The 25,813-nt window shown below is 40.8% G+C and overlaps 1 protein-coding gene across 3 annotated transcripts in view; it reads right to left on the reverse strand.

Annotated features, from left to right (window-relative positions):
* MAN1A2 (mannosidase alpha class 1A member 2) overlaps positions 1-25,813 on the reverse strand; it is a 147,177-nt gene continuing 121,364 nt past the window's right edge. The window contains exons 11-14 of one of the 3 annotated variants that reach the window (XR_008822007.1): positions 16,794-16,966; positions 8,534-8,649; positions 4,172-4,687; positions 1-1,399 (exon numbers count right to left, since the gene is read on the reverse strand). Coding sequence is in view for 2 of the 3 variants with exons in the window: in XM_056339745.1 (XP_056195720.1) it covers positions 4,555-4,687; positions 8,534-8,649; positions 16,794-16,966 (422 nt within the window). In the remaining variant the exon portion in view is untranslated. Of the gene's footprint in view, positions 1,400-2,314; positions 4,688-8,533; positions 8,650-16,793; positions 16,967-25,813 lie in introns of those variants that run through there. The other 2 variants (XM_056339746.1, XM_056339745.1) reach the window with 2 other exon arrangements.

The following is a 25,813-nucleotide window of genomic DNA, read 5'->3' on the forward strand; positions in this document are numbered from 1 at the left end:
TTTTTCACTTAAAGACATTCTTTATTCAATCTTTTTTTTTTATATACAATATTATTTTTAATCTGTAAAAAGTACATATGCAGGATTCCAGGTCAGAGGCAGAAGGTTTCCACATCAGAAGATAGACTTTTGCCCTTTTATTATTTTTGGAGGAAAAATAATCTGTCAGTTTTAGACAAAGCAAGAATAAAGGTAGAATGCAAATCCAACTTCCACCAAGCGATTAGGATTAAAGGCAACAATTCACCGTAACAAGTCAGGTTGTCTCCTTTGACTTTGGTGGCTCCCAACTTTCCTGGGCAATTACAGAGCAGTTTGTTAGAAGGGGGTGACAGCCGAAGCAGCTAGTGCTTATCATCTCTGCTACAGTTGTACGCACATAACTTGCAAAAGAGCCTGGGTTTCCTCTTTGTATGGCAACTTAAACTCTTGAGTCAGAAGACTGTTTCTCAACATTCAAGGAGTGAAAGAGGGATGCCTTATCAGGGATCAACAGCTTGCTTTCATTTTTCCCTAATAACAAGAAGTCTGTTTCTTATTTGTCCCCTTAAAAACACGGACTAGACCTATTAATGTACGTAACAGGCTCAATTTGCTAAAAGCCTGTTTACTACAACCCTGAGATGTTGTAGTAATCACCATTTTCTGTGGATGCCAGGTGACATTGTTAATCCTTTCAAAGTTGATGCCATTAGCGACTTATTACGAAGGTTTGTAATACCATTTCCTCAGGGGCAGAAGACAGGGTCATAAAAGACAGCCCAGTGGGGCTTTGCTTAGCTGCAGGTCAGCACAGCGTAGACCTTTAACCTTAAAGGATGGTATTACAGGGAGTGTAACTATTTTTACTTTTCAGAACCCAGATAAATCAACATTCAAATCTTGTAAAATACTGGGTGAGAACATGTCAGTGATTAGGAGACAGAAGACAATGATCCACAAACTTGGAGTAGGGAACTAAAGAAGCCTCAAAGGTGAGACTGGCACAGGGAATTACCTGCTCTTCCCTTTACTCCAGAGTACCTACTATTTTCCATACTTTTCTTAAACATTCAGTTTTAAGGACACCCAGAATATGACTCAAGGGTTTTGTTTTTATTTAGAAGACAAAGCTTAAGAAGTTGACTTCTTGACTGCAGGACGCACACAGCTCCGGGGTGATCAATGGAAGCTGCAGAAATCTGGCTTCTTTGAAAAGTCAAGCTGTAAGTGTTAGAAAAAAATTTACTGCTAGCAGATCCTGACCAACAGGCAAGCTTGAGGCTTGGATTAGGAAAAGAACTGAACATCCTTGTTTTGACTGCATGCAAACAGGAAATAGACAATTCTGGGATTTCCAGGCTCTTGCCCAAATCCAGTGTGCCAAAAACGTACATGATTTTCTGTTCTTTAATTCATCCTGTAAGAGGAGAGGGTATTGTATAAATCGGTGAAGTGGGACAGCTACCTAAAGAAAACGAGGATTGTTTTGTTAGAGAATACAGTGCAAGACTCAGAAACAACTAGGACTAAAAAAGTCATTTTGTGCTTAAATTTACACTCTATCTTCATGAAAGTATGTAACACAGCAGCAACGGAATGAAAATGGCAATATTCTACTGTACCTTAAGTACCCAGAGGGAAAACAGTCTGAACTTTGGGTTGCACGTAACGCCACCCTGCAGATCAGAACCTACTTCTCTGTGAAGGACTCAGACCGAGGGCATGTCACTTCAGTCAGAAGGTTCAATATCCGTGGCGCTTGGTTATTATGCACACACCTCACCCAGAACCCATTACCTCCAAACTCAGCTTGCGTTAGGAAATCTCAGGATCAGATTCGTAAATGACACAGCAATTAGTCCTTAAAATGCATTATTTTTGTTGGACTATGCACATCAGTAGCTTCTGGAGCAAAAAGATAGTTTGTATTTTAAAGACTGATAGAGTAGAAACTGACAGCCGTTGGGGTAACTGGAAAACGAGAAACAAGTGTCCTTTATTTGGTGCCTGCTGCTTGTCTACACAAAGAAGAAATAGCAGTGCTGTACACCTGCTCTGAGAAAAACACCATCCCATAACATGAAATGGCTTAGGTCCTCAATTCAAGCATTCTTGTGGCAGTGAGTTAACCCATGGGGATTCATGGAGGGGTTAATTTGAGGGGTCGCTCTTTGATTCACAAGAGGGCGATGGAAGAGCAGCAATGATAAGCTTGCTGTTTCTGGGACTCCAGAATTCTGTCCTTGACCTTCCTCTGAACAGACTGGCAGCCATTCTACATCTGCATTTATCGGGAGGTGTACGGGGATGGGTGTATGACGTGGCAAATGCCTTTTTCTTTTTGAAAATAGAAGTCTCTGCTTTTCATTTTTCTCCTTTGTACCCAGAGAGATTTAGGAGAACAAGGTGATCGAGTGCAGTTTTAAACTAGTAACAGTTCTCATGGGATGGGAAGAACTCAATTTGAAAACGCAACATGTCTGAACTTTGGAAAATGAAAAATGATTAGCTCTTCAGTAAGTCACTGAATACTAATTAGAAAAATGAACTAAAGTGGGACCAGTAAGAAGAATCAATTTATTAAGCTACTTCTCATTTTAAATAAACAATTACTTGAATCATTATTATCACTATATTGATTACTTTATAATTCTCTAATTATTTTTAAGATACTACTGCACATTACAGTAGCTAAGTAACTGGTACTAAGGTAAAAACATTTGAGATGGGAGTTTTTTCCAGGCTCTAAGTCTTCCTCCTCTTAAACTAGAGTAACTGGAAAAAAGCGTTTGATAGCATTTTTTCTTAGATCATGTCCTGATTTCTATGTTTAAGTGTCAAAGATGAGTGAAGAAAAATCTTATGGGGGAAATGCTAGTATAACGTAGAGTCAGTTATAATATGATAGAGAGAAAAGCTTTTATATATAAACCTTCATATAAAAGATTTTTTGAGGGGGACAAATAGCCCTCACTCCCTTTAGATCTGATGCTGTACTGCTGTAGCTCACTGAAGAATTCTTCCATTCACTTCAGTATGAAAACACAATCAAGATTTTTTTTAGAGACTCAGCCTGTGCACTAATTAGGGAGGAAGGGTGCACCTCACAGCTCTTTTTCAGCAAAGGGGCCAGCCACCATGGTAAGAGAATTTGAGAGCTATGAAGGGGAATAAAAGGAATAATTTGAGCTGTAAGGATTCTAGAGCAACAGTAAAACAAAGAGATTGAGATATACCTGAAAAGACAAAACTTCTTTTAGCTATTAAGTGAAGACTGAAGCAGACTCCACTTAAGTGATATTGTTCTGCCAAGCCCAGGAGTACTTGAAAAAAAACACATGCAGGTAGCATTTAATTTCTCATAAACCAAGGGAAGAAGAGACCATGTCTTTTCGCACTCGTACGTAAGAGATGTTACGTTTTTTTCAAAGATGATCATGTTGGCTTTGTACTGGAGCACCCAGAAGAAAAGGGAGTTTTGTAAACTAATTCAAAGGCAGTTTGGGGCTTCTGTCATACACACACCTGCAGAAAAGGTTCTGTGAATAGTACCCAGAGAATGAAATTGTAACTTTTGGGAAAAATCCAGATGGTGTGGAAAAACATAAAGCAACAAACTCCTGCTGCTTAGCTCACAGGGAGCATTTTTAAGTACCATATAACGTAACCTCCTATACAAATCTCATGTTTTTCTCATGTTGTCATCTGTGTTTATTTAGCTTTAAGAACCAGGACTAATAAGAAAGATTTTTTCCGATATGACAGGATTTCTGAGGAAGGGAAACTTAGCCTCCTTCCTACCCATGATATGCTCCAGACTCTGTGACTGTACTTGCCAAATGAACTAAGCCCACATTGCTGACAGTGAACTACAAACCAAATGCTTACTAACTGTTTTTTTGGATGTAAGCATACACCACAGATCTTTCTTATTATAAAAGCATTATTTGAAAAGGGAAAATGAGGAGGGAAATAGTTTTTAGAGTTTAGCTTTAATAGCTTAGAGGCCCTGAGAATGGCTGCCAATCCGGACAAACAGATCCTCCTTAGAAAATTCAGACAGGTACAGAAAAAAAATATTCAAATCCTGATGCTGCTGGTGCAGTGATGTTGCTTTTTGTTGTTGCTTTGTTCATGCCATCATCAAACAAAGAAAAAGAAAAATAAAATCTAGGTATTTGGAACCCACCCGATCTGAAGATGTGACTGGTGTGTTGTTCCTTTCAACAGCAAACAGCAGCAGCCGCAAGTTCCTCTCCCTGAATGGGAAAGCCTCTTCTTCCTTACGCTGCTGCATTTATATTAAACAGTAGCTTCCATGTCTTGCTAGGGTTCAAAGCACATGAAGTTTCTGTCCTGCAAATACCACACTAATGTGTTTTGGTCATGTGTAAAACAGAACTTTTAACTTATCTATATGCTGAAGTGCTTCATTTCTCACGCCAGTACTTGCTTTCCTCAGAGGTCTAGTTTTATCAAGCGTCTGTCTCCTCTCCTGCTTAAAGTCTCAAGTGGTCCATGTAAACAAAACAGAGCTGAAAACAGTCTCTTATCCTCTTCAAAGAGCTGTTTTTATCGATATGCAGGATTTCCTGACAGTGTGGTGTTGGCTAAATGTAAAACAGGCAGAGGATGAGCTTCTGTGTTAAAAACCCAGTTGTCTAGTGGTAGAAGGTCATCGTTGGAGAAAAGCAGATACAAATACCTAGGTATCAAGACAAAGAGGAAAAATGGTGGGTATTAAAGCAGAGCAACAGAGGCTGGGGCAACACAGCAGCTTCAGGCCCCACCAGTCAGCAGCTAAAGCTATAACCAAGTTACTTGCTTTCAATGTTTGTATAGCACCCACACAACCTTCCCTGTTAAAAATGACTCTTCAGATCACTCTATCATGATCAAGCCCTTCAATGAAAAGTTATGAAGACAGCATTTTAATCTTTCCAAATAAGTTGTTTTTCAAGACTCCTTTCAAAGACTTGCAATGTAAAACAAACATCAAGACCCCAAGCACCAGGATTTGGGGGACAGGGGAGCAGAGAAGACAGCAAAAATTTCTTCTTAATAGAGTAAACCCACTTGGAGATTACTAATCCTCTTTCACCTACATCAAAGATTTCAAGGAAGCACAAGAGAAGCCACTAAGACATGCCAGATATTTGACTTGTTACCACTGTCCTGGAAGCTGGTTCAGCTTCTGGTGGGATGAAATGAGCCAATATATCGTGCAGAGGGGATTCGTAAGTGTTGTACATCAGAAAGCAAGGCAGAGCAAATGCAGTGTTTAACAAAGTTAAGGTTTCTGGACATAGGTGGAAGATGCGTATTGGTTCTTCTTAATACACACTTTCGACTGCGGCTGTGCCGTACTTTGTAGGAGATACTGGTGGTAGGGATATTCGTCAAGGCTTCCAAACTCAATTGCTAAAATTCTAAAGACATTTCCCTTGTTCCAGAAAACCTGACTGTGCAAGCATAACACCATGGGTGTAGAGGACCTCTAAGCTCCTGCTACAGCTTGCTTTCCTGCCATCCACAAAATAATAGGTCTTGCAGCATGTGACAAGGATGGGGTGTTTTTCCCACTAGTGGGCTCTGTCACATCCACAATGTGCACACATGTTGTTCTGCAGTCACTCTGCTGAGGCTGCTGTCACTTCCCTCTCCCTCAGTCAGATGCTGGTAGCGTCTACTGCCCACAGCTGTGTGTCACTGCCTGATGCTTCTCCCATGGCCTTCATTTGCCAGCTGCGTCCACAGCACAATCCAGTCAGTGAAGCTCTACCTCTTCTTTCCTTTCTCACCAATTAACTGTTTACAGATAAACATTTTGTGATGAGATGATTTTGTTCCACATGTCTAGGTGTCTTTCTCTGGTTTTCATTCATCTTCAGAGTCATGCCTTTCCTTTCCTCTGTACTCCTACCTTGCGTTCTCCCTCTGCAGCTCTCCAAACTCTTTTTCACCACAGCAGCAATGTTTCATCTTACTCAAACTCACCTTCCTAATTTGATTAATGCTCTTCCCTGGAATAACTTAAGCTACCTATTTCTAGGCCTTGCTCCTTCCCACTCAACAGCTACCTCCCTGCCACTCATACTGCCCAAACTCTCACAACTTGCCAAGTATCTTTGATAAGCCAAAGTATCTGAACAGCAACAATGAATGTTTGGGAGAGGTATCAACTTTGAATTTGAGAGGAACAAAGATGCAGAAGTTGTTAACACCACCAGAAAAGGTCACAGCAAACATTCCATAACACATATTTTATGTCCCTCTTCTGAGGGATATCTTCATTTTCCTCATGGCATCATACCCTGTCTTTATTTTCATAGCCATTTGAGCTATCCTGACCTTATGTTCTCCATTTTATCTTGAAGTGATACCAGTTTCTGGTTTGGCTATGCCAACTGCATCAATGTCAAAAATCTAATATCCAGCTCTCCAATACAACTTCACTTTGTCCCACAAGCGGGAAATGATCCTAACTAAAAGCCAATAAAGTTTTCTGTGTTCCTTCCTAGAACCAGCTTCTTTTGCAATGCTTGCACTGTAGCACATCCCATTACTGAGTGATGCATCAGTGAATTTTCAGATTTCCTTCTGATTATTTAAGATGCAGACAGAATTCTGGTGATACTTCAAAGGTCAGCCTTGCCACTACAGAGTTCCTTCTCTAATTCGGCTTTTATAGGCAGATCCATTGTTTAAGATCAGTTCCTGGGGAGGTATTGCTTCTCTGACTGGACCTGTTTGAAACTGCAGCCTCTCTTTTTGGGAGTATAGCTTTTAGTCTCCAGATCCTGAGAACAACAGAGGCGGCAGTGGGTGACTTTCTGTTTTATAACGATAACCTGGGGAAAAGAAGTATTGTGACTACGTAGAGGAATTTGGTACAGAGCCAGCAGAAGGATAGAGTAGCCAGATTTTCCTCTTACATGTGATGAACCCAGAGTCCCTTCTTGCCAGTGAAACATTGTGGTGCTTGAAGTAGGCACCGGCATTGCCACTTTCAGGACCTGCTTTCTCCCTGCTGCATTCTGATCTCCCAATACCCAAAATTAATGTTCACATACATCAGCTACCATTAAGACCTGAAAATTTGATATTGCTGATACTGTACAGAAACCCTGTTTATTGTGCAAAGCCTGCGTGACATGCTAGACTGCCAAATGATTACAACAGGTTTTTTTGTCATATCACCGGTTTGTAAAGACAGAAAGGGCACCTTACTGAGCCTTCCTTGCTAACACGTTTGTGCAACAACGTATGTATCATCCCTTCCATCACACGTTGGCAGAAAGTGGTATAGGTATGTAAGCAGAGGCAACAACTGTGTCTCCTAATAGCAGTTCTGGCCGCATTCACACTCCCAGCAGTGGCACCTGCCTATGAATTTAACAAACTAAAACATTCTCCAAACTGTTATGCAGGAGGAAAAAAAAAAAAAAAAAAAGGTGGGTGGGTGGGTGGGTGGGTGGGACATAAGGAATATAAGCCAATTCAGACACTTTTCTTACAAAAGTAGACAATTCACAAGATTTCAGGGAGGTAACCAATACAGGAATCTTGGGAAATTTCAATGCCAGAGCTGTATTACCAAACTTGCTGATGTAACTTGAGTATTAAGAAAATTGCCACATGTTAGGACATTGCTTCATGGGCAAAACACCTCAGAGCGATGACAACCATGTGACAAAACAGTGCTCTTGATAGCTGGTTTGTGTCAATGATGAAAAAGATGAGTAGCCATGACATAGCTAGCTCAGTTTTAAAAATGTGTCTCTTAATAAAATCCCCATAACATATTCCTATCTTTATACTAGTTTTTCTTATTGTATGCATCATCTCCACAAGTCAGATGTTATAGCGTATTCTAGTATAGCATTTTTTGTTATTAATTAGAAAAGAAACATGGTGAGAGACCAATGACTCTGAACATTTTACCTTGAACCAAACACACAACAGAGTGGATTAGCTTCTGCAGGGTGGACTACAGGTGTCCTACTGATCTGACTGAATTAAAAATATTTATGTAACAGATTTTAAAATATGCCTGATATTCTTGCTTATGCCAAAAAGCATTCTAGAAAAACATGTTGTGGGATAAATACAGAAAAATCATCCAAGGGCATGAAGGGCTTTTGTTCCATGCATTTACTCCCTTACAGTGACACAGGAGAAACAGGTCGTACAACATCAGAGCGTAGCAACTACTTGTATAAGACAGGTCAAGTTTATCCAACTAAAAAAAAGTGTCTTTTGCAAAGGGAATTTCTTAAAAAAAGATAACCTCTTCTCTGCTGTGATGTCAGAAATCAAAGAGAAATCTTAAAAACTAAAGCTCTCTCAGCACAAGCTTCTTCTATGGGAAATTCCACTTGTCTCTTCTGCTTGTAAAACAGACTGATCCAGGACCATAAACCTGGGAACAAAAGCAAGCCCAAAGCAAAAACCCATGCTGACAAGACAAGATTATTTGTTGACCCACCGCACTCTTCTAGAACTTAGATGCCAGCTTTTACAGGAAGATGCAAGACTGAAGAGCACTTACTTCAAAGTTTCAGCAAGGAAAAAGCTCTGCTGTACGTCATCATATGTAGGAGATGAGGAATAGACGTCCTTGACACCAGAAAACCCACCACTGACTCGGCAATACTTGTCAATTGCCTGCAAGGAGGAAGGAAAAAGAAAAGGAGAATTTAATTGTAAAACAAAATTTGGAAACATTAAAGGATCAGGCTTGATCAACAAAGGAGGTAGTTCTTTCCACGATCCATTATTCTGTTGTGAATCTCCTTGTCACAGGACGCTGTGGATATTAACAGTTTATGCTGACCAAAATAAAAAAAAAAGGGACTGGACACATACAGAAGTAAAATCATCCCTCCAAGGCTACTAATGACAGCACATCTGGCAAACTGCCAGGTGCTAAGAAAGTATTCTGGGGAAGAATACTTTCTTTCCTAGGTATTTACTGTTGACTGATATTAATGACAGGACATGGACTCAGCAGACTTTTGCTCTGAGCTGGTACAGCTCCTCATAGGTAACACAGAGTAGAACATCCATCAGTTAATCAATGCAACATGTGCTGAGGTGCACAGGAAGATGACCAATGCCCCTGGATTTCGCAGCTGGAAGAGTTTGAAGAGTTATAGGAACTCTGCCACTAGTAGCAAGTCATAGGGACTTACTGAAAGTAGGAATAAAATACTGTACTCATCTTTAGGGACTGTTGAATTCACCTTATGAACTCTTCCAGCTGCTGCTTTCTCCCCACATTTCCATCTCCTACATGTGCTGCTCTTTGTTTTCCCTTTACACAGTTGAAACTCAAGTCAGCTTGTGTGCTGGGCTGCAGAAGAGCTCTTTATCTTTAAAGCATGAAGTTTAAATCCATAAACATTCCATGCAGAAAGGGGCCAATGGATCCGTGATTCACAAATCACCCAGCTAGTCAGCTCCAACACAGTACTGCAAAAAGCACAATAGAAGAGGAGGAGACTGGAAAGAACGTGTTAGTAGCTCAGAGCGCCTCTCGCCTACGCTTTCATTATTCCACTCACATGCACCACCTTGCAGCACACAAGGATATCAGCCATTAAAACCAGGCCCCAAAAAAGGACTCTGAAACGATTCAGAGGTTATTTGTGCTTCCCTGCTGCTTTGGCAGTGCTTCCTCAGTAGACACCAACTATTTCAAAAGATTAATGCAGGGGCAGAAAAGGTGCAGCGATGAAGGAAAATGTTTGGTTCAGGATGTCTGTCATTACCAGCCACCGAAGGTAGGCAGCTCCCCGAGTTCGGTGATCTACAACTCGGCCTGTTAGCCTGTGTGAAGTTTCCCTCTGCATGGTGCTTTAGGCCCAGATTTTTGTTAATTCTGATTTTTGCTAGTTATACCCAACAGAAGCTGAGGGGAGTCAAGGCAGGGGGCAATTAAGTTTTGAATGATGTCCCTCTTTGCCAAGAAAACAAATCAAACAAAAATTAACTCTCCAAGGTCCTTACTATAGCCTTTGGATACTAGAAATATCGAGACACAAAGGAGAATTTTCCACTGGACACATGTATGAAGAATGCTTGTAGATGCCATCATTGAAATCAGGAGGAAAAGTGAAAAGGCAATGAGCAAGGTACCTAGGGCAGTAAGTCACAGCACATCAGGTACTACAGCTAACCTCCTCTGAGTATCACTCTTACCCTGTGGAAATGTGAGGCTGTTCATGGACCAAAGAATAATCCAGACTGTACAAAGTTCTTTTAAATTTCTAAAGGCCAAGATTTTTAAAGAGTGAGAGGAGAGACTGGCAAAAAGATGTTACTGGAATGGCTGTGGCTCTAGAGCCTGAGCTTTTGCAGGAAAGGTACAGTCTTTCTTGGCAAAATCTAATTCTCTAATTCCTTATGTCAAGGAAAGCTTTCTTCAAGTTTGGATGGAAACTCCCTTTTTTTTTTTTTTGTCAGGACTTGAGCCTAAAAGGAGAAGGAGTCTGCATGAATTCTACTCCGATCTGGTTACTGGTGCAGGCCAGGGCTACACCAAGACTATTTACATGCTGGGATTTGGGTTGACCATATTTTCTCTACAGTCTGGAGAGAGAGGTGTATGTGACACATCTAGCCCAACAGCATCACATACGTGACCAGCTGTCTGCATGCTCTTGCACACCACAAGTGATGCTAGCTATCACATGGCAGCCAAAAAACCCCCAAACCAAAATGGGAAAAGAAAAAATTGTTTGGCTGACTTCTGAAGAAATGATGCATATGCTGTTTATGGAACCATCTGCATGTTCCTCCCCACAAGTCCTACAGCTACTAGGCAGGTGGTGTGTCAGTCAACAAGAACCAAAGCACCTTGGCTTTCTAGGCAGGCAATGAAGTGCCTCCTCTTGCCACCATCCCTTTTATATAGTACTGCGGAGCACGACCTTTTCTCTGCTCTGGAGTACGGCAAGATGTGGGGGGGAAGCGCCAACAGTTACAATTCTGCCAGAATTTCTAGCATGCAGAGCCTGACCTTGCAGGTGTTCCTCTGGTCAATGATTCAGCCATGCTGACATTGTGTGCCATAGCTTGGACAGGAAAACCTTGCTAGTGATTGTGGCAAAATGGAAAGAAGGAACAAATGGTATCACTGTGAGGACACTGTCTCCTTCCCCCTGAAGAATTAAATCCCCAAGTCATCGTAAGAGACACAACTCGTTTATTTTGGAGACTGCAGATAACAGGTATCACTGAGATCCTGGTCTGTGCTGTAGGGCTCTCATGCTTGGATAACTAAGTGCAACACTGGTGCAGCTATAGCAGGTCTAGAAGCCTGAAGAAAGAAAAAATTGTGATTTATATCGATTTTTCTTTCCCCCCTTTGAAATTACCAAGTAGTTTTATATCTTCGGAAATCTCCCCTTGGGGAACCAGACGCTGGCTAGATTGGAGTTCAGGATAGGCAGAGGATTTATCCTAGTTGATCAGAGATCTAGACACTACAGGCAGTAATAAACAACAGAGGAAAAATTCCTCTGAAAGGCTGCTATACAGCTATTCATCCAAAAATGGATAAATGAACGGTCCTTGATTGAGAGGTGCACAGAACTTCAGGACACTGGCTGCAAAGTTTGGTGCCATAGACAAGCTGCTTAAAAGGCACTTGACATTTGCAGTGCTCTGCCTTCACACAGATCGCAGAGTACTTGCTGTAGAGGCATCTGATTTGCCACCTGGATGCTCTTTCACTCAAGAGCTGGAGACCAGTATCCTTGATAAAGTGATGCTAAATTTGTTGCACCCTGGAAGTCCTAGATGACTGGAAGGGTATCAAGGCAATGCTACTATTATGAAGCATCGGCAGGCTGCATAATTTTAGGACGACATACCTGACGTTAGCTTCAAACAACTATGGAAACACATGTAAAAATATAGAATATAAGAGGATAATTGACACCAATCAGCACGGTTTTATAGAAAACTATCTTGCTCCCAAGCTTGATTTCATTGTTTGAGGTCTACAAATTGACAAAGAAAGGTAACTGCAGAGCTGTAATAAACTTAAAAATTTCTAAAGCAATTCATGGTACCATAGGATGTTATGATAAGACAAAGCAGCTCTACACCATACTAATATCGCTGTCTTAATTTAAAACTGATTCACAGTGCTCTAAGAACGAACTGGCAATGTAAAATCATCACCAAATAGAACTGCCTCTCAGAGATCCACAAGGAGCGGTCTGAAGTTTTAGCAATCACCACAATGCCGCTGCTGGCAAAAATGACAGAGATAAATAACAGCACAGCGTAATCTGGCAGTAACGGGGCCCCAAACAAAGCGAGTTTCATATAACCAGGCACATAATCCTAAATCTAGACATAAAGGCTGTGTAACTGCAGAACCAGATTAGCCAGGGAAGCAGAGACACTTCAAAGAATTCAATGGCCACATGAGACAATTCAGGAGGAGTTCCTGCTAGGCTATTGTGGCAGGTGCACGCACAGGGACAGTAAACAGCAGCGGGGATATAATTATACTTTTGCACAGGGCTGTGGGTAAAGTCAAAATTGGAGTACGGAATTCTAGAATTAATTTTTAAAAAAGAACGATGAACTGATGTGGGTGCAGACATTTGGAGAAAATGCTTGACAGTAAGATAACACAATTTGTTTAGAATCTTAAGTAGACTCGTTAGTAAGCTTATTACAATCTATAAAAGCTCTTTGAAAAGAAAACATGGGGGAATAAAAGACATTTTAATATGGTAGGGGAAGTCATAGGAAAATCCAGTGATTGACAGCTGAAACTAGACCAACTCAAATGGGAAATAAAGCACGTATTTTTAACAGCACAAGTAATTAAATAACGGAACAAACTACCAAAAGAAGTCCCTTTATTCAAATCAAGAATAGAACAGAAGAATATGCAACAGTGTACTCTTGCCAAATGCATGTGTGTCAAAAATGGCACAAAGTGAAATTTCAGGGCCTGTGACATACAGGGAGGCCATTGTTGCTCCAAGTTCTTTGGAAATAATATCAGAAGTGCCTCTAGATTGAACCCCAGCTCCCTCAGTTCCTCTGAGGTTGTTCTTGTGGTTGCAAGTGTGACTCTCCTTGATGATGCCAACAACATGCTCATAGAAACTGTGCCAGTTTCTTCACCAGACATGGTACTCACAGCTACCAAGCCCTCAACTGTGAACCCATGTTTCTTTAACCTCCAACTTTTGCCTGGCTCTTTTCTGTCTACTCCACTTCACTAAGCAGAGAGCTATAGATCTTTCCACTCCATCTTACCATCAATCCTCAATTTGCCTGAAGTTAGCCCAAACTCAAGGTATCGTATATCATTTTTACTGTTAAGTAGAAACTCTGAATGTACTTGCAGCCTCGATGGTGCAATCCTGCTTAGTCAGATATGCAAGTCCCCAACAAATATCTGAACCCTTCATTCACTCAGATTAGTAATTGGCTTTACATGCCTACTGTGAAGTGGTGGCTCTTATTGCTTTCAAATAATTAGCCTAAAAAGGATTTTAGTTATTTTCTGTATTTACCCTGAATATCTTGCACACGTATTTCTGTAATACTTCAGCCAGCCCCCCAGCTTACCATCATCCAATTTGGCTGGCCTAATACAATTGAGATGGCTGTTGTCTCTAGTGCTAAGTATAGTATTAGGGAGAATTAGCCTTTTCTTACTGGGCAAGAGAGACCCCTTGTCACAGGGATTTATGATTGCTGAGGCAATATAAGATTCAACTACCTGTTTTTTTTCCCCCCACAGACGCTGGATTTGGAAAGATGTGACAAAATGGGCCTTGGTCAAAGCACATCCCCTGCACTAAAATGCCCAATTTTTGTCCAAAAATCTAGATAATAAAGCCAAAAAGAAGCTACTAACTAAGAAAATACAGTACATAGATCTGCACATGCACACAATTTAGCCCTCTGTGCAAATACTCATTGATAAAAGGGAGAGGTCTGGGCTGGAAGTGCTAAAGAAACTTAAGTAATGCAGTATACTTAAAAGCCAGGTGGTTCTGCAGTGTATCCTGGGTCACCCCTGAAGTGTCAAAATGACAGCAGCAGATCTCTAATGCATCAGTGAACTGACCCAAATCCATTCAGGTAGGAATGTAATCCACTCAAAGAAGCAAACAAGGGAGACCACCAAGAACTCAGTCCTCAGACACCAGGCTACACAGGTTCAATGTAGAAAATGAAGACCATTTAGAACTCAGAAAAAAACCAAACCACTCTGTTTTCCCAAAAGTTTAAAAGAGCTACTAGACTTCTGATGAAGAAAATATCATTCACCACGAGACGTCTACAATACAGATTTCAAAGTATGCTTCAGTGGTTGAAAGGCAAAAGGGAAGTTAATGCAGACAGTGTTGTACAACAGCAGCAAGCCGACAGCTCTGTGTGTCATACCAGATTATTTATAAATGGAGGAATAAACTCAACAAGAGCTGGGTGTGGTAGGGAAGAAGGAAAAGTAGAGTGTAGGTGTGAGGAGTAAACACAAGAATTTATTATCTATATGCAGGGAATAGAAAGCCCTGGGGAACAAAAAACCTTCCCAAGCTGCTGAGTTAGTAGTTAGTTAATTAGCTGGTAGAGTAAGAAAATCTGGAACTGTGGGAGGGAGTTGTATGCAAAACCATTTATGAAGAGTTAAAGAATATTTTACAGCTATGTTGGATAAAGAAACTTTTTGTTGAGGAAGCAAGCAAAAAAAGGCACTCTGTAAGGACAGAGGCAGTTAAAGTACACGGGCTGCTTGACTGACAACTTTGATGCAGGTTAACAGAAGTATAAAATAAAATCCTGCCCTGCACGCCGCGGAAACTGGAGGCAGGGGAGGAGGCAGGGAGGGTTTGGTTTGAAAGCATTAATGGAGACCAAGATATGAAGGCAAATAGAGAAAACCAAACAAAACTCAATTCAAAGACATGCTTTGCAGTGCACTTAAAAGACAGCTCCTGGGCTGAAAAAATGTACATCTGTAAATTCTTTAACCTAGTAGAAAGGACCCAGTCTCAGCTTGGATCATCCGGCCATAGCTTCTGACAGGAGCTGGTGTTAGATCAGAAAGCATCTGTAGTATGCACACTGGCAAGGAGGAGGTTACTGAATCCATTTCTTTGTCACACTAGAAACATGCATGGTTTGAGCAGGAGGGGTGATGTGACTCAATGTTTAATGTTTTAGAGAACGTGACAAATACAGAACCTCTCTCCAGAATAACATCATGTTGGTTTTAACAAAACAGTCTACAAGGCAAAACCTAACCAAGACTATGACACATTCTTAAAATACCTGGACTGTTCTATGTGATTGTAACTGTGCTGAGGGCAGGATAGGGATCAGCTCAGCTAAACATTTTGAAGCTGCCTTAACTATCTTCCACCTGATGAATACAGGCTTCTCAATAGATCTCTTCCTCCAAGTACTTTTTCTGGGTCTCCTGTCTCTGGAGCAAAACTTGTTTTCACCTGCAGAATAAAGTTTTTCCAGGCTCTTGGTTCATCTCTTCCTTTGCTCTTCCCTCATCTCCTTTGGCTGTAGTCAAAATATTGCATTAGTGTCTCATTATCTTTAATGTTTATTCTCATCTCTGAAACTAGCTTTAAGCTGTGTTTCCAAAGACTGCTGTAGCTGTAAGCTGGGAAGTGGACAAGCTGTGGGAATCCGCAGTTTTTGAAGACGACCTGAAAACTGCTCGGCCAGCAAATGACCAAAGCCCAGTACAGCCCAGCAGGTGGGAGCAGTGAGAAACATGAGACCAAAAAAGACAAGAAGTTCAGCCCTAGGAAGCACTTAAAAACCGAAGTCTTTTGGGGATTACAAGTAATTTTTACAATTATAATTTTATATTGCCGTGTGAGAATGAAGCCTAGTTACTCATAGCCCACAATGTACGACCACCAGATAAAGGAGTTATCCATCTGTGTACAGAGGATGAATGAAGGCAGGCCATGGGCACAGAACGGTATATCCCAGTCCTACAACACGTGGCTTCTGCGAACCCGTACAAGTATTTCCAATGAGAAAGACTCAGAAGCATTTTCACACTCACGAATTTGACTAAAACATTCAACAACTAGATTTAAACCCAGGAAAGGAGCTACAAAAAAAAAAAAAAAAAGGCAACAATCTACAATACCTTACCAACAATTTTTAAGTTCTGCCATATGTGCCACTTCTGACTTTCTTTTACAACCTACTACTTGTGATGCTGTAATTTTTTGTTATAATTCAGTACATCTAAACCGACTGGCAATTTTTTTCCCTCCAATCAGATAGCTAAGAAAAGAAAAAGCCATGACACCAGCCCATATATACGTATGTACATGACATCTAGTCTACAAACCATCTGAGAACAGTTGTTCTACCAGTTGTGTTTTAATAGCCAACCAAGAAGAAACTGTAAGAATAGCTTTGTCAATTAATCTAAACTGAGTACAAACACATGCTTAACAGTCATTTATAAAACACCTTCATCTCCCAAGATAAATTATCTCTCCTGGGGGCTGTGGACTACTGATAACTGTAGGAATCATGACCAGTGGATTCTATTTCCACGCCTAAAACTCATCAGCTGTATAATGCTGAACACAATTCTCATCTGTGCATCTGGTTCAGCACTTGCAAAACAGGAATAACTGCGCGCACCCCGTATGTACCCTGGTTTACAGGAACTCCTGAAAAATCATTTACCATCTGAAGTGTTTCAGTACCATGAGATTAAAGTGGCTACAAAAGGAAAAATACATAGAATTAGATTACTGACAGATAATGAATACAGTTACCTGCGTTGCCTCCCAGCCCCACTGCCTGTACTTGGGATCATGGGTGAATCTCCACATATACCAGTAGGTCTCAATCACCTCTGGCCTTAGGATGTAATACTTCTCGTTCTGCCGCACTGCCACCGCCTCTACACCACCATCAAATTTGAATGCTTCTGGACCCAGCTTTAATGCTGCAGAGAAAAAAGGGGAAAATAAAAAAGAAAGAAAAAAATTATTCCTTACCAACCTTTGCAGGAAGGGTGGATAGGAGATTGCTATAACCCAAGCATTAGAGAACAACAGGAACTAGCTTGTCTTTAAGCAGTCTCATAAATATTTCCTATTGTTGAGGCCTATAATTTTTTTAATGAATAATTTATCTAATTCCTGTGGGAAAACTACCTATCTTGACAGGAATACAGTAATCCTCTTGAAAACTAATGAAACACTAAGAATATAAACACATTAACACATTCAATTATAGGACAAAATTAAAGTGACCGTTCTTTGCAAGCAAAAGAAAAATAAGAAGGGTCAGGAAAGGTTCTGATGTCCTTTGATCCCACCCAGCACAGCAAGAAAAGATTTTAGAATACAATCAGTTACCACCATCTCAAATAACCCACATCTTTATCCAAACTCTCTTGGTTTAGGGAAGTGCTGTCAGACCACAGTAACTGCTGTGCTTCAGAAAGTGATCCTCCAGTAATGAGTTTACCACCAGGCAACAAAAACTCAGCCACACCTGAAAATAAATCTCTGAACTAAGAGATTCACTATTTCAGCCCTTAAAGGAATCTGTAATGGCCCTGTGCCAGCAGCTCGAAGACTATTCATATGAGGTGGTACCTGTAGAAAAACCCTCTATAATATGAAGATGCAATTACATATATTTTTTTTATTACACAGCTCCACATTATTCCTTGAACCTGACATAAATAACGCACTCTTATCTACAGCTGCAGCCCAGCCTTTGCTTTGGCAGGGAATTTTTAAGGCAATGAACTTTGAAGCTGCACTCGAGCTTTAAAAATTATCAAACCAATTAATCATATAATTCCTGTGGGGCTAGAGGCTCAAATTAACCATGGTCTCATGAGTCTGAAAGGGGAACCTTAGAATACTACAATGAAAAATATAAGCACCTCCCAGTGCGTGCCCCAGCAGAAGGCATCCAAAAAAGTTCCTTCATCTTTTTGTTTCAAGGGAGTACATGTCTGGATGCCAACAAAAAAAGCACCACTCTGCTTCAGCCACATGCGTGGTGAGGGAAGTCCACAGGAAATGTTTACGATACTTATTTCAAAGTGGGTCATTTTACCAGTTTCATAAAATAATTTACAAGCTTTACTGCAGAACCAATGATATTAGATACAGAGTTCTACCTATCCAAAACTAAGAAGATAAGAATGGCCATGCTGGATGGAATCATAGTTCTGTCTGGTTCAGTATCACGTCTCCAACAATGGCCAAAATCAGACAAGGATGGGGAAGAGAAAGGACAGGCCAAATATCTCAGATACCTTTCTCCAGCTTCTCCACCAGTCTCCAATTTTTTTGAGCTCAAAGCTTCTCCCAATCTAGACATATATTTTAATATGCTCAGTAAGTCTTAGTAGATTTATTTCCCAAGAACTTATCTGGCATTTCCTTAAACCTGTGCAAACCTTAAGCATCCAAACCCACCTTTGCTAAGGAGTTCCACATCTCCAATACCTCTTTGGTGCAGAACCAACTTTTTTGTTCTCCATTTTCAGCCTGGTTCCTGCTAGATCCATTCAATAGTCTCTAGGTCTTGTCTTGGAGAAGAGAGTGAACAACTGATTCGTATTCACTCCACCAGTCCTCTGCTGATTTTGCAAATCTGTTGTATCCTACCTAAAATGTCCCTTTTCCACACGGAAGAACAGTATCCAGTTCAGTTGTTCCTTGAATGAGAACTGTTCCATACCTTTACTTTTCCTTCTAGCCCTTCTCTGCCACTCTTCCAATTCTACTACATCCTTTGTGAAATGAGAGCACCAGCCTGAATATCGTGCTAGAAGTGCTGCCAAGATTAATACAGTGACATAATGACTTTTTCCATTTTGCTTGTTCTCAGTTTTTCCTGACTGCTACTGAGCTGACATTTTCATAATCTCAGTAGCAATTTCCTGAGTTGCAACGGTCAGTTAAGAGCTCATAATTTTATATGTGAGGTTAGGAATAATTTTTTCATAGGTGCCTCACTTTACATTTTCTTACATTTAACTGCACTGAATTCAGCTTAGTAATTCATTACACAAGTACTCAACCTCATATAGTTCTTGTGTAACTTTCCAGCTTTATTTTATCCTTGCTATCCTGAGTAGCTTTTTTTTTTGTTAACAGCACACTTACCATTTCTACCTGTTCCCCAATCATTTACATATGTATATATGTAAATATACACACATATATTAAAATATAAAATGTAAATATCCTATAAATTTATACACATCTATACACATGTGTGTATAAATATACATCAGCTATACCAGAATATCACCACTTGTTCATTGTAAGAGCTGACTATTTACCTCCACCTTATTTGTCATACTACAACTATTTCTTTTCTCCATGCAGGTACTTGCTGCTTACGCAGTAGCTGCTAATATCCTTAAAGTGCCTTAGTAGAGAACTTCTGAAAAAGCCTTTTGGAAATCAGGTAAACCATGTCAGCTGCATTACTCTTATCCCCCGAAAAAGGTGGATTTCAGGCAGTTCTGGTGATGCATCACCTACAGAAACGGCGACACCTTCTCTTGCTCTGTAGCTTGCCGTTGCATTATATCTTTGATTATTTACTTCTATCTACTTCTACTATTATTGGGCACTCCAAGAAATTATACCACCCAAGGACAGGTTACCCCTGTATATTGTGACAATCTCACTGTCTATTTATCTGAAACCAAGGATGTAAAATTAATTACAGCACTTCTACTAGTAGCTGACTAAAATAAAGAAGCTACTATGAACACAGTACCTTTCAGGGGAGCATGCTTCTAAGCAAAGAACCACCTAAGGCCATTTTACAATGCTACAGTGGTCACACTTTAATCCAGGTATTTTAGTATTAATAGGGCTGACAGGCCTGTCTAGGCAGGGAGAGCGCATGAGAAATAATTTCACGTCGTAGTGCAAAACTAAAGCTAAGCCAGTACCATTTAAAAAGAGATTTTAACTGATTTAAAGTTGACTTCAATAAGCGTGTACTTAGCACTGCTGAAAATAAGGGCAAATCCTCAGACTTCTAGATAAATATTTATATATCTAATTTGAGAAATAATTTTGAAAACATTAATTTTTTTGTGCTCCTTTAAGACTACAGTTAAGCTAGCAACAATTTTTCTGTAAGTAAGAAAGGATACATAATATCTAACTCATACAAAACTTGGAGAATCTCCAAGGTACTTTCGTTTGAGACTCTCTGAACCATTCCATCAACACATACTGTTATTTCATACTTCTCCTGAAAACAAGTAATTATTCGTGTTTCTTCATCTTTACCTGTTTAGCTTCTGACTGAGAGTCTTGGGACAGACACAGCATCTACTCATACCCTTATAATGTCTCAGCTGAAATCTTAGTCATCGGGCTTATTCTGCAGTGGAACTGTCACACTTACAAAACCAGCTAAAGCTGCACCCAGACTGCGAGGACAGTACTCGTCAAGAAACTTAAAAGATGTGCAAAAAACTTCATCCTAAAATAATCTGTCTGTAGTCAGTGAATACTTTACATGCTACCAGCTAATGGATGGTAAAATTCTTATGCATAAGGGATGGTATATTTTACTAAAAATATGGTGTGCTATAAATCAGCACATGCTGCCATCTATATAGATGATTTTGCTTATTGATCTAACCTCTACAATACATCCGATAGATAATTATTTAGATTCATTTGTTAGCAGTCTTTTGATGCTTTCCATTTGCTGGACTTTTTAAACCATTTATGGATTTCACATTAGTAGTTATTTTATGCCTTTGCCGTGCTTCTCAGTGGTGCGTGTTAAGCATGTAAAAAAGAACTAATCCCCAGTAACTGGAATACCTCCAGATGTGCAGTCCACACACAAGCTGAAACACGGAGAAACTTGCCCCCAGAGCACGTGAAGCTGTATTCCTTTAGCCTTACCAGTGCCCACCGACAGCAGCGTGGCTCCTTGTGCTGTGCCGGCACAGGGGCATGAAGATCAGGGCGTACTTCTCTCTTTGGTTCTCTCAATCATCTCTCCAAACTGAGAGCACGCGCGACTACAGAAAAACCTTCACATTTCCCGTCACAGGATGGGAGATTTAGGATGACTGCAGTGATAATTATCAATAGGTTATGGTACGGAAAAAAGCAGAGCAGGTGGGAAGCAGAGGCACGTGTAGATTACAGATCACAAGAAAATCCTGGTTATGGTTAAGTTTTCTGACTTGGACTGTCAATAAATCTCAAATCTTTGGTGTTTCCAAGGGGTGCCACATGCAGTCACAACTTCCTGATGAGAGGAAGAGCCTCAGGGGTCTCAACCTGACAAGTTCAATGGATCCTGGAAACACAAATCCCTTGCTCGGAGGCAGATCAGAATCATGCCTGTACCCCCTGCCTTCACCTTCCAAAGGCCATCAGCTTCCTCCAGCTGGTGAGTTAGGAAGGCATCCTACAGAAAGTGCTATGGACTGGTCCTCAGCTTAAGCAGAACCTACCAGGATTTTCACAGAGCCATGAGAAGGGCCTGAGCTTCTCAGGATACCCCCAGCCACCCCTCCAGCCCACAAACTCAGGAGTCTGAGGTCTTCTCTCAGATATTCCTGTAGAACACCGATAGGTGAATCGGATTATCAGAGAGACTGTGTCCCTGCATAAACCTCTCCTTGCTTACATGGCAGGATGCCAGTTGTCACTGGGACATAATGCCCATGGAAATACACCAGGAATGGTCGCAAGGACTTTCCAGCTTCTCTGTACTTATCAGCACTGTGGAACAGGCAGTGTCATGAGAGATGACATGGGTAACTTACATGCTGACAGAAAGCAATCTAGTGGGAAAGAGAACACAAAGGATGGAGCAACATCTAGAAGGATTAAGACAGAACTTGTAACAAGCCACAGAGGAGAAAGCTGTCACATATAGACAGACCGCTTTACCTTTGGACAATAAGACTTGGGCTTGATATGAGCAAAAAGCATGTGTAGGAAGGACAGCAGAATCTTCTTGGGGGGTAGGTCTGGAAGACTTGCTCCCAAAAAACAGCAGGGTGTTGACTCAATTTAACTGTCCAAAGCTAAAAAGCCCCAAGCTAACCTGAAGCGAATTATTAACCTGCTTTTAATTACTCAGCCACTTGGGTAACAAAAGCAGATACTTTCACCCAAGCTGGTTACTACAAAGGCCAAGTACCTTATGAAAAGCCTCAGATCTGTGCAGAAGTCAAGCACCTGACTTTTGAACTGGAATAGGTCTGTTTCTACCACAAGACCCACCTCCTGTTACCTGTTTTGACTGAGATGTAGAATAAAGTATCCTTGAATTTAAGAGACAAAAGACGAAAGCCCTTCTCTCTGCAGAGCTGCAATGATCTCCTCCGTCCATAAGCTCAGGATGGTGATGAACACATGCGGCCCTTGTAAGTCCAAATGGGGTTTCATCCTTCCTCAACATCTGCATCTATGAAAAAACTATTCATCTTAGTGCTGAGTAATCCTGGCTAGAGCAGCAGCAACTACCAACAATCACGGTGTTAGCTAATGAGGAAGAGACCGAGTTGTGTGGGTTGAGATCAAGTATCGTTGCTTGACCCAGTGAGACATGCAGGTGCAACAGGCTGTGGCCTCTCTAAGGTAGCTTCACAGATCTGAGGTTGGCCTTATTTATTTGTCGGGAGATGTGGCACGGTGTCACGCCAGCAACAATCTGTCCAAATGTGATGGTGGGCTTTAGCTTGTGCCACACTTTCAATGAAGTTAAGAAATGTCCTAAAATCTTCAGCAAGCCCCAGTGACGCACTGTGAGCATCCAAAAAACCTGCAAGGGATCACTAAATACACATTCCAGGGGACTAAGGAATAGCCAGGATGACAGTGGAAAGCTCTCACCCCAATGATGCCAAGGCTAAGCAAGTCAGTCAGTCAACAAATTACTGTGCAAATCCGTGACCATGTGGCAACTTCTGCTGGTTACATGGCGAAGTTATTTACCAAAACGCAATGAAAGGATGGGAAGCAGAGGATATTTTTTCACCAGTAAAGAGGTGAAGAAGCAGGATGCTTTTCTATCTGCAGGGTGGTGCTCAATCCTCCCCAAACAACTGGTGGCAAAACACACATCTTTTTAGCATGCTTCTGGGGAACCTAAAAGAAGTATCTGAGTCGAGGAATGGTTATCATCTGTTTGGGAGCACTGTAACCCAGCTAGGCCTGGATGGAATTCCTGCGACACCATCTGCTGCTGCCCCGGGCAGCTGGGAGAGGAGGGTATAACTGCCAGCTGGGGCAGGAGCTCTGCAGCGCCAGGAAGGTGCACTGCTGAGAGCACAAACTGGATGGCGACAGAATGCTTGACATCAAGGGGCAGACCAGAAAGCAGAGAAGGATTCATAATGGCCTAAGACCTTGAGGGTCTGAGGAGCCATCAACAGAAGCAAATGTAATCAAGGGACCAGAGAGATGGTCTTAGAAGTGATGAGAGTTTGGGCAATCATAATTCAACAGGCGACTTCTCACATCAATTGTGATAACAAGTGAACGAAGGAGAGAGGCAAACATACAAGAACAAGTGAAAGGGTTATAAATTAGCTTGACAAAGTAAGTAAGGCCGCCTTTTGTTAAAGAAGGCTGAGCTTACCACAAATGCTCTGCCTTACAGAGGGTGATTGAGTTTATCTGGAGACACAGGGTAATGTATGAGAGTGACCTGAGAGGACACTATTATTGCCTTAAAAAATCCTAATACATCAAGAACCTCCAGCCACGAACGTCATGGCAGAAAATCACCTCAATGCTAAATAGGCACGTGGACTGTTACTGCAAGACAAGAGCGTTTTACTTAATATCACACTGGTAGAATCCATCCAGATCAAAGTTACTCCAGTGGAATTTTACCTGAAACCCCAGAAGTCCTGGACCCTAATTCATCTGCCATGTCACCGTGTTTGTTTATTTATGCAAGACAGGGAAAGCACGATTTCAAATCAGAATTTCAGGAGATTGTATTCCATAATTCATGAGAACATTATTGTAAAGATAGCAGCAAATACAGCTTCAGGCAAACTTTCTGAAATAGCAAATTATTATTCTTTTTTTAAAACAGGCTTTCATACCTGCAATATGTGCAACAGGTTGCTGACAGCTGACAATATAATGCTGCTCTTTTCCAGAAGTGCTTTTATTCTGTGAAATTCTGTGTTGATTTTGCCGAGACTGGACCTTGAAACAGCATTTATTTTTTCCTTATGAAAATTCAGGTTGCTTCATAAAGTATTTTTATACTAAAATATTATAAAACCAGGCTTATACTGCAGTTTGTTACGAGCACCCCTGGGAAGACACAGGAAGGGACAGTTGTGGCTGTTTTGTCTGAAGAAAAGAGCTCTGTACCCTCAGCACAGCCTCAGCACCTTGCTCTCTCCTCTGGGGCCACCAAATGGGGCAAGAGTTCTCCAGGTCTATAGCAGTAAGGGATCAGGCTCTCCCCTTTGCTGACTGAAACATAAACCTACCAGCTGAACCAGGATGACTATCTACCCTCTGAAAGAGAGGGTTTTTTTCTGCAACCAGCTAGTTCTGTCATTAAAGTGTACAATTATCCCTCAAATCTTTCTGTTAAAGCATAATGAAGTTGACATTTCACACATAACAGTTCTTTTATTTTCTTTGAAAAATCAGTCCAGGCAAAAAAACCCCAAATATCTCTCTCCACATTCCTGAGATTGCACGACTGAACAAAAGAAAACTAGGGCACTGCAAATTTATAGCTGTCTGCACAACTTTCAGTCTGTTTCTTACATATGTGTGTTCTTATATAGTCATTAAATACGTAACCGAAACTTTTATCCCCTCCATCTTTTGATTTATTTAGGGTACAGAATAAACACCTGAAGGAATGAAATTAGGACTGCACAAACAACTGTGAATTTAGCATTGCTTGTTTTTAAGTGTTGAATTAAACATTTAAACACAGTTTTTCAGAATGCAACGATAGCTACTCTGTCCTCCCTTTTTCCTTAAGCATCCCCACATTTTTTCTTCTCCCTTTTTAAGGCTGTTGCCACCCGGGTAGAAGTATCACTCATATGATTGAATTCTTTAAAATGACAGGCAATTACACAATGATACTACATGATCTTGTGAATAAACGCATGAATTCTCACCTTAAAACTCCTTGAGTTTTAGTTACCATTACTTCTACTGGGAAGTTATTTCAGAAGCTCACTTCTCTGATGGCTACACAAAGCCATTTCCAATTTCCAACCTACATTTATTCATGGGTGCTTACAAATCTTGCTCTTGGTACAGCTCTGTTGTTTACGTCTTAAAATAACTCTATTTCTTTTCAGTGTTTACCCCTTAAGATGACAACAAACTTATACCCTTCTTTGGCGTTATTTTTCTAGTCTGAGCAGGCCAAGCTCTCTTATTTTCCTATTGTAAGATAAAAGCTCTCTTGCTCTAATAACTCTGTTGGTCCTTCTCTGCATCTGTTCTGCTTGAAATTCAGATTTATACAGCATATTCTGGATGACAAATTACAGGTGCCTTTTAACGCACTAATCTCTGCTGGAAATTTTACAGCTGATACAGACTGGGACTGCACTGGCATTTTTCAACTCCCAGTTTACAGAAAGAGCTCCTGCCTTTTTTCTAGCGAACTTATTTCTGACAGTCCAGCCCTCAACATCTTCCTGTTTACTGCTCTAAGACTCTTCTGTTTTAATTGTGTCTTAGGACTTCACAGCCGCTGCAAGTGCCATCAGCACACTTGGACTTTATGCATCAAGGTTACTATTAAAGATGGAAAATAAACCTGG

Source organism: Falco biarmicus, chromosome 5 (assembly GCF_023638135.1).
Source record: "Falco biarmicus isolate bFalBia1 chromosome 5, bFalBia1.pri, whole genome shotgun sequence".
NCBI lineage: Eukaryota > Metazoa > Chordata > Aves > Falconiformes > Falconidae > Falco > Falco biarmicus.